Here is a 14,236-nt window from a genome sequence, read left to right as displayed (position 1 = left end):
CACCACCATGCCTGGCTAATTTTTAAAGTACAGTTTTATAATTTTATGGGGTTGTGGTCATATATGTGGTCTGCTGTTGACTGAAATGCCATTATGCGTTGCATGACTAGCTAATGAAAGTCACAGCAAAAGCAGAGGTTTCATCAGGGAGGGGAAGAGTAATGTTCATCCCAACAGGATGGGGTACTGCTGATAGGATAAAGTCAACAGAGCAGAAGCTACTATTTCTTTTTAAGGGAAACAAGATGGCAAACGAAGGGTGGGTCAAGAGACACGGCTTTCTCTTCAAGTAGAGCAGTTCTACCCTCCTCATGACCAACATCAACCCCAAAGAGGCCAGCAGCATTTAAGGGGAGAAGAAGTAAACTTCAGGCCGGGCGCGGTGGCTCACACCTGTAATCCCAGCACTTTGGGAGGCTGAGGCGGGTGGATCACCTGAGGTCAGGAGTTTGAGACCAGACAAGTCAACATGGTAAAATCCTGTCTCTACTAAAAATAAAAAAATTAGGCCGGGCACGGTGGCTCATGCCTGTAATCCCAGCGCTTTGGGAGGCTGAGGAGGGCGGATCATGAGGTCAAAAGATCGAGACCATCCTGGCTAACACAGTGAAGCCCCATATTTACTAAAAATAAAAAAAATTAGCTGGGTGAACTGGTGTGTGCCTGTAGTCCCAGCTACTTGGGAGGCTGAGGCAGGAAAATCACTTGAATCTGGGAGGTGCAGATCACGCCACTGTACTCCAGCCTGGGTGACAGAGTGAGACTCTGTCTCAAAAAAAAAAAAAGCAAAAATTAGCCAGGCATGGTGGTGGGCACCTGTAATCCTAGATACTCAGGAGGCTGAGGCAGGGTAATTGCTTGAACCCAGAAAACGGAGGTTGCAGTGAGCCGAGATCACGCCACTGCACTCCAGCCTGGTGACAGAGCAAGACTCCATCTCAAAAAAAAAAAAGTACACTGCAGAGATGTTTGCTGAGAGGAGGAAGGGAATGGGGCTCCCAGGGAATGCCCACTGTGGGAGACCAGGTGACCAGGGTGGACCCTGATTGACACCCACAGATGAATCACACCCTCCCTGAGTCTCGGTTTCTCCACCCTCAGGCTTCATGTGCTGGAGAGGGAAGGGCCCCGGGCAGTCCTGGGAGACGGGGCCCGCCCACCCTGCCGCTCTCCTTACCAACACCTGCTCGCTCCGAGGCCACGATCCCAACACACAGGCGGTCCTTGAACACGGCCGCCGCCGACAGGGTCTGCTTCGGGACCCGGTAGTGATCTGCCAGGTAGGCTTGGATGGCCTCGAGGGGTGCCTGGGGGGTGACGAAGACCTTGTGCTGGCTGAAGGCAGAGGGGAGGTAGCAGTGCTCCCAGTCCCCATCGCAGACCATCACGAGCTGGTAGTCCTCCCGGTGCTGCTGCGTGCACAGTTTCTGGAAGAGCTCCTCGGCTTGGCGCGCCACCTCGTAGCTCAGCTGATCTGCGAACAGCAGGCTGTAGACCTTGTGCCCCGGGGAGCCCAGGGTCAGGCAGCGGCGCAGCAGCAGTGCCACCTCCTCAAAGGTGGTTGCCGGGGTGCAGAGCAGCACCTCATCGTAGGTGGGCAGGGGCTGGCTTGGGGTTTGCATGTAGACAGCCAAGGCGGCTGGCAACACCTCCGAGTGGCCACACACAACCAGGTTGGGCTGGCCGACTTGCAGACCTCTCGGGAGATGCCGCTCCACGGGAGACCCACCCATCCCTGCCAGGTGAGCCAGACAGCGGCCAAGGGTCTCCAGGTCGAGGCAGTCGGGCAGGAAGGCAGGAAGGCACTCCATGGACTGCTCCATGATGACCCTTAGCTTGTCCGCCAGGCTGAACTCCGAGAAGAGCATCAGCGGGAGCTCTTCCGTGACTGTCCTCACGCGGTACCTGGCGGCTTCACTCTCGCACCCCACAGAGGCCCTTAAGACATCCATCAGGGTGCAGTTGCTTTTGATGAAGGACAGCATCGTTAGGGTGGCGTCACTGGGAGGCTGCTTCCTGAGCTCAGTGCTCAGGTAAACCAGCTGCTCGGCCGTGTAGAAGTTCAGGTAAAAGTGCTCCATCCGCTTCTGGGTCACGAATTTCTTCCAGCTGTCAAGGAAGTGCTCCATCTGCCTGCAGAGGGCTGCCAGCAGCTCGGTGAGATCTCCACCCTCCACCAGCTCCGTCACCAGCTCCAAGCCAAAGTTCATTTGGATGGACACACCCTGCTTGGGGGAGCAGTAGGCCATGGCGGTCCAGGTCCTGAACAGCATATTCCCAGCAGAGCGCAGGTCGATGAAGGCCTGGCTGAGCCTCTGCACGCTGCAGAAGACCTGGAGACGAAGAACCACGAGGTTGGCTCACAGAGCCATGCGAGAGGGCGACACGCTACTCTGCAACAGCACACAGGCCTACCTGTCCACGGGCCCACTGCATGATCTGCGCTCACAAGGCCGCCCTCCTCATCTACACAACCCACCCGAGAAGATGGCTCTCTTATGAGGAAAAGAGTCATTGTAGAGATAAACGGTATCATTTGTTTTAATTTGTTTTAATTTATTTATTTATTTTTTTTGAGATGGAGTCTCGCACTGTCGCCCAGTGGAGTGCAGTGACACGATCTCGGCTCCCTGCCCGCTCCGCCTCCTGGGTTCACGCCATTCTCCTGCCTCAGCCTCCCAAGTAGCTGGGACTACAGGCGCCCACCACCACACCCAGCTAATTTTTTTGTATTTTTAGTAGAGACGGGGTTTCACCCTGTTAGCCAGGATGGTCTCAATCTCTTGACCTCATGATCCACCCGCCTTGGCCTCCCAAAGTGCTGGGATTACAGGCGTGAGCCACCACGCCCGGCCTAATTATTATTTTTATTAAGACGGAGTCTCACTCTGTCGCCCAGGCTGGAGCGCAATGGCGCAATCTCGGCTCACTGCAAGCTGCTCTGCCTCCTGGGTTCACGACATTCTCCTGCTTCAGCCTCCCGAGCAGCTGGGACTACAGGTGCCCGCCACCACGCCCGGCTAATTTTTTGTATTTTTAGTAGAGACAGGGTTTCACCATGTTAGCCAGGATGGTCTCAATCTCCTGACCTCCTGATCCACCCCCCTTGGCCTCCCAAAGTTGTTGGGATTACAGGCGTGAGCCACTGCGCCTGGCCTGGTTTTAATTTTTTAATTTTTTTTGAGATGAAGTCTTGCATTGTTGTCCAGGCTGGAGGACAGTGGTGCAATCTCGGCTCACTACAACCTCCGCCTCCCAGGTTCAAGCAATTTTCCTGCCTCAGTCTCCTGAGCAGCTGGGATTACTGGCACCTGTCACCATGCATTTTTGTATTTTTGGTAGAGACGGGGTTTCACCATATTGGCCAGGCTGGTCTCAAACTCCTGACCTCAAGTGATAGGCCTGCCTCGGGCTCCCAAAGTGCTGGGATTACAGGTATGAGCCATGGTGCCCAGGCTGTTTTAATTTTTTTTAATTATCTTTTTTTAATTGGGGAAAAAAAAAAAAAAAACTTTATACTTTTTGAGACAGGGTCTCGCTATGTTGCCCAGGCTGGTCATGAACTCCTGGGCTAAAATGATCCTCTCACCTTGGCCTCCCAAAGTGCTGGGATTACAGGTGTGAGCCAAAAGTGCTGGGATTACAGGTGTGAGCCACCACGCCCGGCAGAGATAAAGGATACCATTTGTAAAGTACAAATCAACTTTAAAGAAAGCACCCATAATAAAATTGAGAGACTGTTACGTAAACCAGTACACCATTCTCCATATGATTACTTCTGTTCTGTCCATCTAAATCTTAGTTATTTGGATTCTTGCCGATTTACAGAGTGAGAGAGGCAATTCAAGCGTCTTTCTAAGGGCTACCTGCTGGTGACCGACCATCTCAGCGCAGTGGACGGGCTGCCAGCTTGCAGTGTTCATCCTACAGGTCGTAAGGAGGGACTAACCCAGGGGCCTGCCCGCCTTAAGACCTCTCTCTGGGGCCACAGACTGGAGTTCCATGCACCCTGCAAATGTGCCAACTCTCCTCTCCATGGGCCTAAGAGCAGAGCCCTTCTTATCAGGCAAATCCCAAGTCAAACCCTTTCCGTTTTCTTGGGGGTACCCAGCCCTCACGGATGAGATGACGCCACCAGCTTAGCGCCGCTGCAAAGATGCGCCCTCACCTCTGAAAACCTCTCCACTTCCGTGTTGTTATGATCCTTCTTGCCAGACATCAGCATCAACTTGTTCAAAAGCTCCTTCAGCTCCTCTAAACAGTACTCCCGTGGCTCCTCGTGGCTGCCAGGGCTCCCAGGAAGGACCAAGTGCAGAACTGTGTCTGGGGAGATCTGTGAAGAGCACAGGCGAGAAGTCGCTTTCCTGGGGGCAGAGGCCCTGGACTGGCAACAGCCCGCAGACAGGCGGCAGCTGCACCTGCACCGAGGGGTGGGGACCGCTCACCTTTTGGCCACCTTTGGGTGCGTGGATCACATACATGCCTCTTTGGTTGATGGCTGTGGCCAGGGTCAGGGATGAGAGTTCCACAGACCCATGACTCTCCTTCACGGTCTTCAGCCACTCCAAGTTCCTGGCAGAGTCACACTGTGGGGACAAAAGGAGAGAACACGGGCCACAGTTGGAGACAGCATCTTGCCCTTCTCCCTCCTGCGGTCGGCCTCCCGCCTCTGCCTCGCTGCACAGCCTTCTCCCCACGCTTCCCCAGGGCTCAGGACGCAGTCGCCCAGCCAGCGCCCCGGCTGGACCAGATGCCACCCTGACAACGTGATGTGTCACTCAGTGCTGCTTTGTGCTCGCTGTTCACCCACATTTCCTCTAGTGCCTGGTGTCCTGGCTGGCACGTGGGGGCACTTGGCTTATATTTGTGGAGGAGTAGAAGGGAATGAGCAGCTGCCCGTCTGCCTCTCCACCAGACGCCATCATTCTGCCAGGTCCCCAGTGCAGAGAACCCTCAGGGAGTGACGCTGGAAGCAATGGCTGTGGGAGTCCCAAGTCCTCAGTGTCCTTCTGTGGCCCCCAAGTACAGTAAGAGGAGTTCAGGAAAAATGACAACAGAGGGTTTTGTTTGGAAATTCTCCTGAGTTTCTAGCAGAAACATGAACATAGCTTTACCTGCCCTTCCATATGTCACTTCTTCCTCCACCCACGTGCAGAGCATACCTAGATATGGTATCTAGTTAAGCTGCATAAGTCAATGCAGACCCTGCTACAGGAAGTTTACTGAAATTTAAATGTTTACTTTTTTCTTTCCTTTTCTTGTTTTTTGAGACAGAGTCTCACTTTGTCACTCCGGCTGGAGTGCAGTGGTGCGATCTCAGCTCACTGCTATCTCCGCCTCCCGAGTTCAAGCAATTCTCCTGTCTCAGCCTCCAGAGTAGCTGGGATTACAGGCACACACCACCACGCCGGGCTAATTGTAAATGCTTACTTTTTTCTGATAAAATATTATATCAATTATAGAAAATAACAAAAAGTAACAGAATAAAATGACAATTACAACCATTCAGAGAAAACTCCTGGCAACATTTCAGCATATTTCCTTTCTATCTTTTTTCCATGTGTGTTTTGCACCTTAGAGATTACTATGTGTCATGTAATTTTGTATCCTGCTTTCTAAGTAACAAGATGGTGAATTTCCATTTAGGAAGAAAAGCTTTTCAAGTATCATTGAAAATGGCTGTGTACCACCGTTTGCAGTCACTCCCCTAATGTTGCTAAGCCATGCTGTATTCAATGTAATCTGCATTAGAGCCAGAATAAGACTCACCAGTTTCCTGGGCAGGTACTGGTCATTGTCCAGAGCCTTCCACAGCTCTTTCAGATGCTTCATGAATGCATCGAAGCCCACCCTGGGGTCCAGCTTAAACAGCAGGGACGCGTAGCCCTGCACAGCGTCATGGAAACAGGCCACCCGGTCCACGTCAATGTCATTCTCCCCCGCTGAGATGGAGGCCAGGTCCACAAACACCTTCAGCTCGTTGATGCCTGGGGAAGAGAAGAAGGGAGGTCAGCGTGGGACTATTCCGTGATAGCACAGGACTCGGTCTTGGGCAGTAATCCTTACTGAAGCTGAAATGGATATTTCATAAATTTTTTTTTTTTTTTTTTTTGAGGCAGAGTCTTGCTCTGTCGCCCAGGCTGGAGTGCAGTGGCACTATCTCGGCTCACTGCAAGCTCCGCCTCCTGGGTTCACGCCATTCTCCTGCCTCAGCCTCCTGAGTAGCAGGGACTACAGGCGCCTGCCACCACGCCCGGCTAATTTTTTTGTATTTTTAGTAGAGATGGGGTTTCACCATGTTAGCCAGGATGGTCTCGATCTCCTGACCTCGTGATCCACCCATCTCGGCCTCCCAAAGTGCTGGGATTACAGGCTTGAGCCACCGCGCCCGGCCGCCATATTTCATAAATTTTTAAGGTTCTGTCCACTTTCTGCTTTCAGTAAGAGTCCAGAACACCTAATCTTTTGTAGTGGTTTTTGTTTTTGTTTTTGTTTTTTTGAGACAGAGTCTCACTGTCACCCAGGCTGGAGTGTAGTGACAAGATCTCAGCTCACTGCAACCTCCGCCTTCCAGGTTCAAGTGATTTTCCTGCCTCAGCCTCCTGTGTAGCTGGGAATATGGGCGTCCACCACCACGCCTGGCTAATTTTTTGTATTTTTAGTAGAGACGGGGTTTCGTCGTGTTGGTCAGGCTGGTCTCCAACTCCTGACCTCAGGTGATCCACCCGCCTTGGCCTCCCAAAGTGCTGGGATTACAGGTGTGAGCCACCATGCCCAGCCTATAGTGTTTATTAATACCACTAAACAATCTCTCGCCGTTCCTCAGTAACTTCGGTGTCCCAGGCACTGTACTGCGCTTTTGTGTACCCTGTTTCCTTCAATCCACACAACAGTACCATTTAAACAAAAAGAAACCAAGGCTCAGCTGTAAATAACATGTTCACAATTAACTACGAAACACTCAGATCATTCCCCTCGGATAAATCACTCATCGAAGGATGTGCATCAGCGTGGACCAAAGAGTCCACCGTTGAAAGCGGGAGCTCTCCCAAGAGAGCCAGAGCCTGCGATCCAGCAGGTGGTGGCCCCCAGACCCCCCAGCACACCTGCACTGCTGCCTGTGCCCCTCCTGCCTCCTCTGCCTCTTCCTCTCTCCTCCACCAACATCTAAGCCACAGAACTGAAGAGGCTGCCAAGAAATGCACAGCCTCGATGGAGAGGTTGTGAGAAAAATCTGTGGGGCTGGGAGCGGTGGCTCACACCTGTACTTGCTCACACCTGCACTTTGGGAGGCCAAGATGGGTGGATCACCTGAGGTCAGGAGTTTGAGATCAGCCTGGCCAACATGGTGAAACCCCATCTCTACTAAAAATACAAAAAATTAGCTGGGTGTTGTGGCAGGCGCCTGTAACCCCAGCTACTCAGGAGGCTGAGACAGGAAAATCGCTTGAATCCAGGAGGTGGAGGTTGCAGTGAGCCGAGATCACACCACTGAACTCCAGTCTGGGCAACAAGAGCGAAACTCCGTCTCAAAAAAAAAAAAAAAAAAAAGGCCGGGCGCAGTGGCTCATGCCTGTAATCCCAGCACTTTGGGAGGCCGAGGCAGGCGGATCACAAGGTCAGGAGATCAAGACCATCCTGGCTAACACAGTGAAACCCTGTCTGTACTAAAAATACGAAAAATTAGCTGGGCGTGATGGCGGGTGCCTGTAGTCCCAGCTACTCAGGAGGCTGAGTCAGGAGAATGGTGTGAACCTGGGAGGCAGAGGTTGCAGTGAGCCGAGATCACGCCACTGCACTCCAGCCTGGAGGATAGAGCGAGACTCCGTCTCAAAAAAAAAAGAAACAACTCTCTGTGGGCAGGAGCTTCCCTTGTCCTCCAGTAAAAAATCTACTGGAAGAAAAAGCTGAAAGGGGGCAAGATTTTAAGGAAAAGGAACCTGAGTCATTTACAGCATCCGAAGTGGCGGGGTGTGGCAAAGTGAGTGGCTTTTACACCAGCACAAGGAGATACTGTACCGATGTGAACTCTGTGAGCAATGCCCATCTCCCTAAAACATGCAGGCAACGTCTTTCTGGCCTTCACATAGCCCTTGGCCAAAGGGAGATATTGCCGAAGAGTTTAGGAAAGCCACACAGTGCGCCATCTGAAAACTTTCTGCAGACTTCCAGGCAACCCCAAAGACTGACTTTACCTCCAAGAGCCTCCCGGACCCAGCGGATGAACTCCTTCCTCAGGGACAGCGCCTTCAGCCCCTCGCACCGGGCCTCGCTGATGTCCTGGAGCAGCTTTTTGGCCCGGATGAGCTCCTGGTTGATTTGGTCCAGGGTTTCATGGCCAAAATTGTCAAAGTCATCAGTCTGCAAGAAAAAAGCTCTACTGTGGACTGGAACTCATGAACCAGAACCCCAGAATCTGTGAGCTGCAAACACCGACCATCGCAGCAGCCCCACCCTCCCTCAATGCCTAGACTTGCCACTGCTGTGACAACAGACACACCGAGCTCTTACCCTTGAATTGGATGATCTAACCCCCACGGCTGTTTCTCCCTGATCAAGAGTAACTGTGATTCCTGGGAACCTGACATTCTGCTTAGCATTTTATGTGGACTGTAAAATCAGTTCCTCACATAACCCCGCCAGGTAACTACGGTTCCTTTTTCTGCTTTATCAGTAAAGGCCCAGAGCAGCTGCTTCCTCAAGGACATGCACTAGGGTTCAAGTGTAAATGGGTGTGAGTCCAGATTTTTTTTTTTTTTGAGATGGAGTCTCACTCTGTCGTCCAGGCTGGAGTGCAATGGCACTATCTCGGCTCACTGCAACCTCTGCCTCCCCAGTTCAAGCGATTGTCCTGCCTCAGCCTTTCCAGTAGCTGAGATTACAGGCGCCTGACACCACGCCCGGCTAATTTTTGTATTTTTAGTAGAGACGGGGTTTCACCATGTTGGTCAGGCTGGTCTCAAACTCCTGACCTCAGGTGATCTGCCCACCTCAGCCTCCCAAAGTGCTGGATTACAGGAGTGAGCCACTGTGCCCGGCTGTGATTCCAGCTTTTATGCTAAATTCTAATCGTTATCTCATTCTACCTAAAAACACAAACAGCAAAAGACTCAGCCAGGCACGGTGGCTCACGCCTGTAATCCCAGCACTTTGGGAGGCCGAGGCGGGCGGATCACGAGGTCAGGAGATCGAGACCATCCTGGCTAACACGGTGAAACCCCGTCTCTACTAAAATAAAAAAAAATACCAAAAAAATTAGCCTGGCGAGGTGGCGGGCGCCAGTGGTCCCAGCTACTCAGGAGGCAGAGGTAGGAGAATGGCGTGAACCCAGGAGGCGGAGCTTGCAGTGAGCTGAGATCGCGCCACTGCACTCCAGCCTGGGGGACAGAGCAAGACTCTGTCTCAAAAAATAAAAAAAATAAAAAATAAAAAAAACAAAGCAAAAGACTCACCTCTTATAAGACTCTAACAGAAACAACTGATTTACAGCTTTTGGGTGGAACTGGGAAGTGCAGCTGGGCAGTTGACAAAGTGGCTTTCTTTTTGGCTTCTGTAACCTGAAGAGAGCCTATGACCCTTTACAAATGCCTGGTTATGAAAAGAGGAATGTTGCCCTTTCCTGAGTTCTTGATCTTCATACTGACCCAAGAAAACTCCCTCTGGCTAAGGTAGGGAGTTTATTTATAAACAAAGGTAAAAACAAAGCCCTTGGGATATTCAGGCCTCAAGTACCACACACAGAGGAACCCCTGAGGGAAGCTCTAAGTCATCCACCCCGCTTTTCAAAGCCACAAAGCCCAAGCTTCCTGAAGAGCCTGAGGTAGGATGCTCCTCCAAACCCCCACAGTCCCTAGCAAATAACTTACAAAATTTAGTAAAGTGTTGAGAACACTGAAGTCACCGGTCAGTCCCAAGCTCTCTTTGACCTGCAAGATGACCTTGGCTGCGTGGACAGCCTGGTGCAGGTGATGGTATTCCTTGATCTGTTCGACTCGCTCCTTGATCCAATCACGTTGGCCCTGGTGGTCCACAGTGCACATGATCTTAAGTTCTGAAACCAGGTCCGTGTATTTATTCACAAAGTCCTTGAAGGTGACATCAATCTCTGCAAGGGTGACCTCTCCTGACTTTAGATCCTGGTACAGTTTAATGAACTTTCTGTAAGAAGGCTGATACAAATAGTCGTACACCTCTTCAAGCTCAAGGATGTGCCTTTCGGATTCTTCTTCGGGCTCGCTCAGCAACTCCGCGGCTTCCTGTTCTTCCCGAGGCTCACTCAGCGGCTCTGCGGCTTTCCGCCAAAACATCTGGAAGATGTGGCTGTCTCTGAGCAAGTCTATCTTCCCAGCCATTTCTCGGACCTGGGCGCTCAGGTGGTAATGCGCTTCCCTCTCTGAGTTCGAGGAGGTGGGCAGTCTCACCGTCACGGCTTCGTTTAATCTTTTACTGCTGAGGTCTTGTGAGTGTCTTGTTGCAAGATCTCCAAAGTCCACTTTAGAAACCAAAAGAAAATGTCAGAAGTCAAAGCTCTAATCATGATTCCATTTGATTTCGCCTTCCTAAGACTTACTCTCCTCACTTCTCTGCGTGAGCTCAAGAGCACACAGCTGCTAGGATTTCTTTCTTGGGAAGAGTTCACAGGTCTTTTCCCCTCCCGGCTTGGCCTTGTTAACCAATATTCATGATAAAGAAAGCATCATCACTTCTGGGTAAAGATGGCAATGTGAAAACACGCATCTATTTACTCTCTTTGCCAAACCCCACTCCGATGACAGAATATAAATTGTATTTAAAAAGTCATAAACTAGTTGGGCGCAGTGGCTCACACCTGTAATCCCAGCATGTTGGGACGCTGAGGCAGGAGGATCAGCTGAGGTCAGGAGTTCATGACCAGCCTAGCCAACATGGCGAAACCCAGTCTCTACTAAAAATACAAAAATTAGCCAGGTGTGGTGGAGTACACCTGTAATCCCAGCTACTCAGGAGGCTGAGGCAGGAGAATCACTTGAACCTGGGAGGCGGAGATTGCAGTGAGCCGAGATTGCGCCACCGCACTCCAGCCTGGGTGACAGAGTGAGACTCCATCTCAGAAAAAAATAAGAAGTCATAAACTGACAAGGACAGGAGGAGGAATAGTGAACAGGATAACAGGAACAGAATTTTAGAAGCTGAAAACGAGCTGCACCAGTGGTAAATGACATATGAGGCCTGACAGCATGGAGTCCTGGGGCCACAGCGGGCAACGCTGAGAGCTGAGCGTTTTATGTCACAGGATTCCCAAAAAGCAGACACACGTTGTGCAGGTCACTGCAAACTGGGAGGTGGTGATGAAATAAGGAAGACTGGGTTCAAAGTCTGTTTAAGACCCGGTCCAGGCCGGGCACAGTGGCTCACGCCTGTAATCCCAGCACTTTGGGAGGCTGAGGCGGGTGGATCACTTGAGGTGAGGAGTTTGAGACCAGCCTGGCCAACATGGCAAAATCCTATCTCCACTAAAAATACAAAAAATTAGCCGGACGTGGTGGTGGATGCCTGTAATCCCAGCTACTAGGGAGGCTGAGACACAAGAATCACTTGAACCCAGGAAGCGGAGGGTTGCAGTGAGCCGAGACTGCGCCACTGTACTCCAGCCTGGACATCAGGGCAAGACTCTGTCTCAAAAAAAGAAAAAAAAAGACGTGGTCCATCCAGCACACTGTCACCTCAATGCCCTGACACAGCAGGTGGACCCCCTCCTTCACCCCAGCAGCCAAGAGATGCTTTATTTTCTAGAAAGGATAATGCAGAGGGGTGTGTGGACTGGAGGCCACAGATACATGTCAGAAAAAAGGGCATTTCTAGACACATCCCCTTTCTCAGGAAACTAACAGAAGACATGAATTATCCAATCTCAGGGGGAAGGAGGAGGGGGCGTGAAGCACAGGGGACAGAGGGAGATGGCGGAGAACCACACTGAGAACACAGGCCATGGGAGGACTGCACGTAGGATGCCGAGGCCCGCCAGCCCGCTTCTCTCTCTTGACTCCCGGAAACCTGGCAGCCAGGCCCACACCGTCCAGACAGGAGACAGAAGACCTCAGGAGACAGGCCAACTTCCAGGCCGAACCACGGCACCCCACGGCAGCACCCCGTGGAGGGCCAATCCACTTTTGAGGGCTTTCTTTTAAACACAGACAAACAAGAACGTCCAGACCTAGGAAAAAATCAAAATAAATCAACAAGTGAAAGGAACCTGGAGGAAGCAGCACATGATGCAAGGAAAAGCAAAACCTGCAAAACAAAACTGTGAATAACCCAGAAGGGAAGATACTGCAATGTGAACAAGAACAGGATAGAATTTAAAAAGGATCATTCTGAGAAAAAGAATTCCTTTACATTAAATATATATACAGGAAAGCTGACACGAAAATGTTAGCAGAAAGTTTGGTTCTGAATAAATCTCTCAAGACCAGAGCGAAAAACCGGTGGAAAACTGGAGAGAAAAATGATGACAGTTAGATGACCATCCAGGAGGTCCTGTATCCAATCAACAGGAATTCCAGCAAGAGAAGAAAAAATTAAATCATTCAAGGGAATTTCCCAGAACTCAAGGACTTTGACGTCTAGATTTGAAAGACCTACCTATTAATACCCAATAGAGGGGACTGAAAATATTTTATTTTTTGGGAATACAGTCCCACTCTATCACCCAAGCTGGAGTGTAGTGGCATGATTTCGGCTCACTGCAGCCTTGACCTCCCAGGTTCAAATGATCCTTCTGCCTCAGCCTCCCGAGTAGTTGGGACTACAGGCATGCACCACTGTGTCTGGCTAAATTTTTGTATTTTTTTTTTTTTTTTAGAGATGGGATCTTGCTGTGTTGCCCAGACTGGTCTTAAACTCCTGGGCTCAAGCAATCCTCCTGCCTTGGCCTGCCGAAGCGCTGAGATTACAGGTGGGAGCCAACAGGCCCTGCCTCCATGGAACATAGATCCAGGCCAAGACATGTTATTATTTCAGAATATGAGTAACAGAAAGAGTTCAAGAGCTTCAAGAAAGAGAAAACAGGTCACACACGAAGGATGTGTAATGGGCACCGCACTGGGCTTCTCCATACATAGCCACGCTGTGGAGGCAGTGACGGCACAGCACATTGAAACTTCAGAAGGAAAATGACTTCCAGTCTGTAATTCTAGACCTAACCGAGTGACTGACCTAGGAAGAGGACATCTTTAGGCATGCAAGGATTCGAGGGTTTAACCTCTCACACCCCCTTTTCTCAGGAAGCCAGTGAGGGTGTGCGCTGCCAACAGAGGAAGCAAGAGAGAGAGGGGGGCGGGGTCGCGGGAACCCCGTCTAACCCAGGCCAGAGGCAAAGGCTCCCTAGGAGGTAGAGGGAGACTCCACCCTACGTCTGCAGTCCAGGGTTGGCAGGTTCCTTCTCAAAGGTCAAACTGATGATCTTCAAGGAAATTCAGACACTCAGCAGAGATTGGGATGAATTAGAAATGAATACAATGAAAACAGCATATCATTAACACGATGAAAACGGCATTTGACAGGAAATGTAATTCTGTGGAAAACAGAGAGTTTGTGCAAAACGTGGAAAATGATCACGGTTTCTTTCGTGGTTCACTTCTGATCCGTATAGGTCCTGATGATTTAACCCTAAACAATGATGCGACTCCACTGTGAGAAAACAGGGAGCAACAGGAGGTGGAAAGGTGATGTGTGCAGGGCACAGGCCAGAAATGCGTGGCTCTAAGCCCTCATCTTCCGCAGCGGGTGTCAGCAGCTCATGCTGATGCCGGAAAAATCAAGGAGACATTTACGCATGTTATTTGGAAATGTGGACATAAATACCAAAAAGAAGAATCTAAAAGAGGTGAAAGCGATCCCCCAGCAAATGCAAATTAAAAAAAAAATTTTTAAGCCTTCTCTCCAAAATAAAGATCTGCTACTGCGATCCATTCTTACTGTGTTCTCCTCTAACCCTTTGAGAGCCCTCAACTTTGTTCACTTCTTAGGAATACCACACCTTGTATTAGGTGTTTCACATTCCCACACATCTTCAGGAGACTATCAACACATCTTTTCTCTTTCTCTAGAAATAACAGTTCCTCCATTCTCCAATTCAGTGTTTCCTCCATAGTACATTTTTCATCCTGGGGTGAAAGACTTTTTTCCTCTGGAAAACAAGAACAACAATAAAGTAACCCAGTACAGCAAACAGATGCCATTTTCCATGGCAACGCTT

The 14,236-nt window shown here is 50.5% G+C and overlaps 1 protein-coding gene across 4 annotated transcripts in view; it reads right to left on the bottom strand.

Moving 5' to 3' along the window:
- RNF213 (ring finger protein 213) overlaps positions 1-14,236 on the bottom strand; it is a 131,509-nt gene that overhangs the window by 52,503 nt on the left and 64,770 nt on the right. For all 4 annotated transcript variants that reach the window (XM_073005470.1, XM_073005469.1, XM_073005473.1 and 1 more), the window contains 7 exons: positions 14,018-14,167; positions 9,867-10,492; positions 8,196-8,361; positions 5,770-5,987; positions 4,446-4,586; positions 4,169-4,333; positions 1,178-2,333 (listed from right to left, as the gene is read on the bottom strand). In XM_073005470.1, coding sequence (XP_072861571.1) covers positions 1,178-2,333; positions 4,169-4,333; positions 4,446-4,586; positions 5,770-5,987; positions 8,196-8,361; positions 9,867-10,492; positions 14,018-14,167 — 2,622 coding nt within the window. The remainder of the gene's footprint in view (positions 1-1,177; positions 2,334-4,168; positions 4,334-4,445; positions 4,587-5,769; positions 5,988-8,195; positions 8,362-9,866; positions 10,493-14,017; positions 14,168-14,236) is intronic.

Source organism: Chlorocebus sabaeus, chromosome 16, assembly GCF_047675955.1.
Source record: "Chlorocebus sabaeus isolate Y175 chromosome 16, mChlSab1.0.hap1, whole genome shotgun sequence".
Classification (NCBI taxonomy): Eukaryota; Metazoa; Chordata; class Mammalia; order Primates; family Cercopithecidae; genus Chlorocebus; species Chlorocebus sabaeus.
Note: the sequence above shows the minus strand (reverse complement) of the source record. Positions and strands in the feature narration are given on the sequence as shown.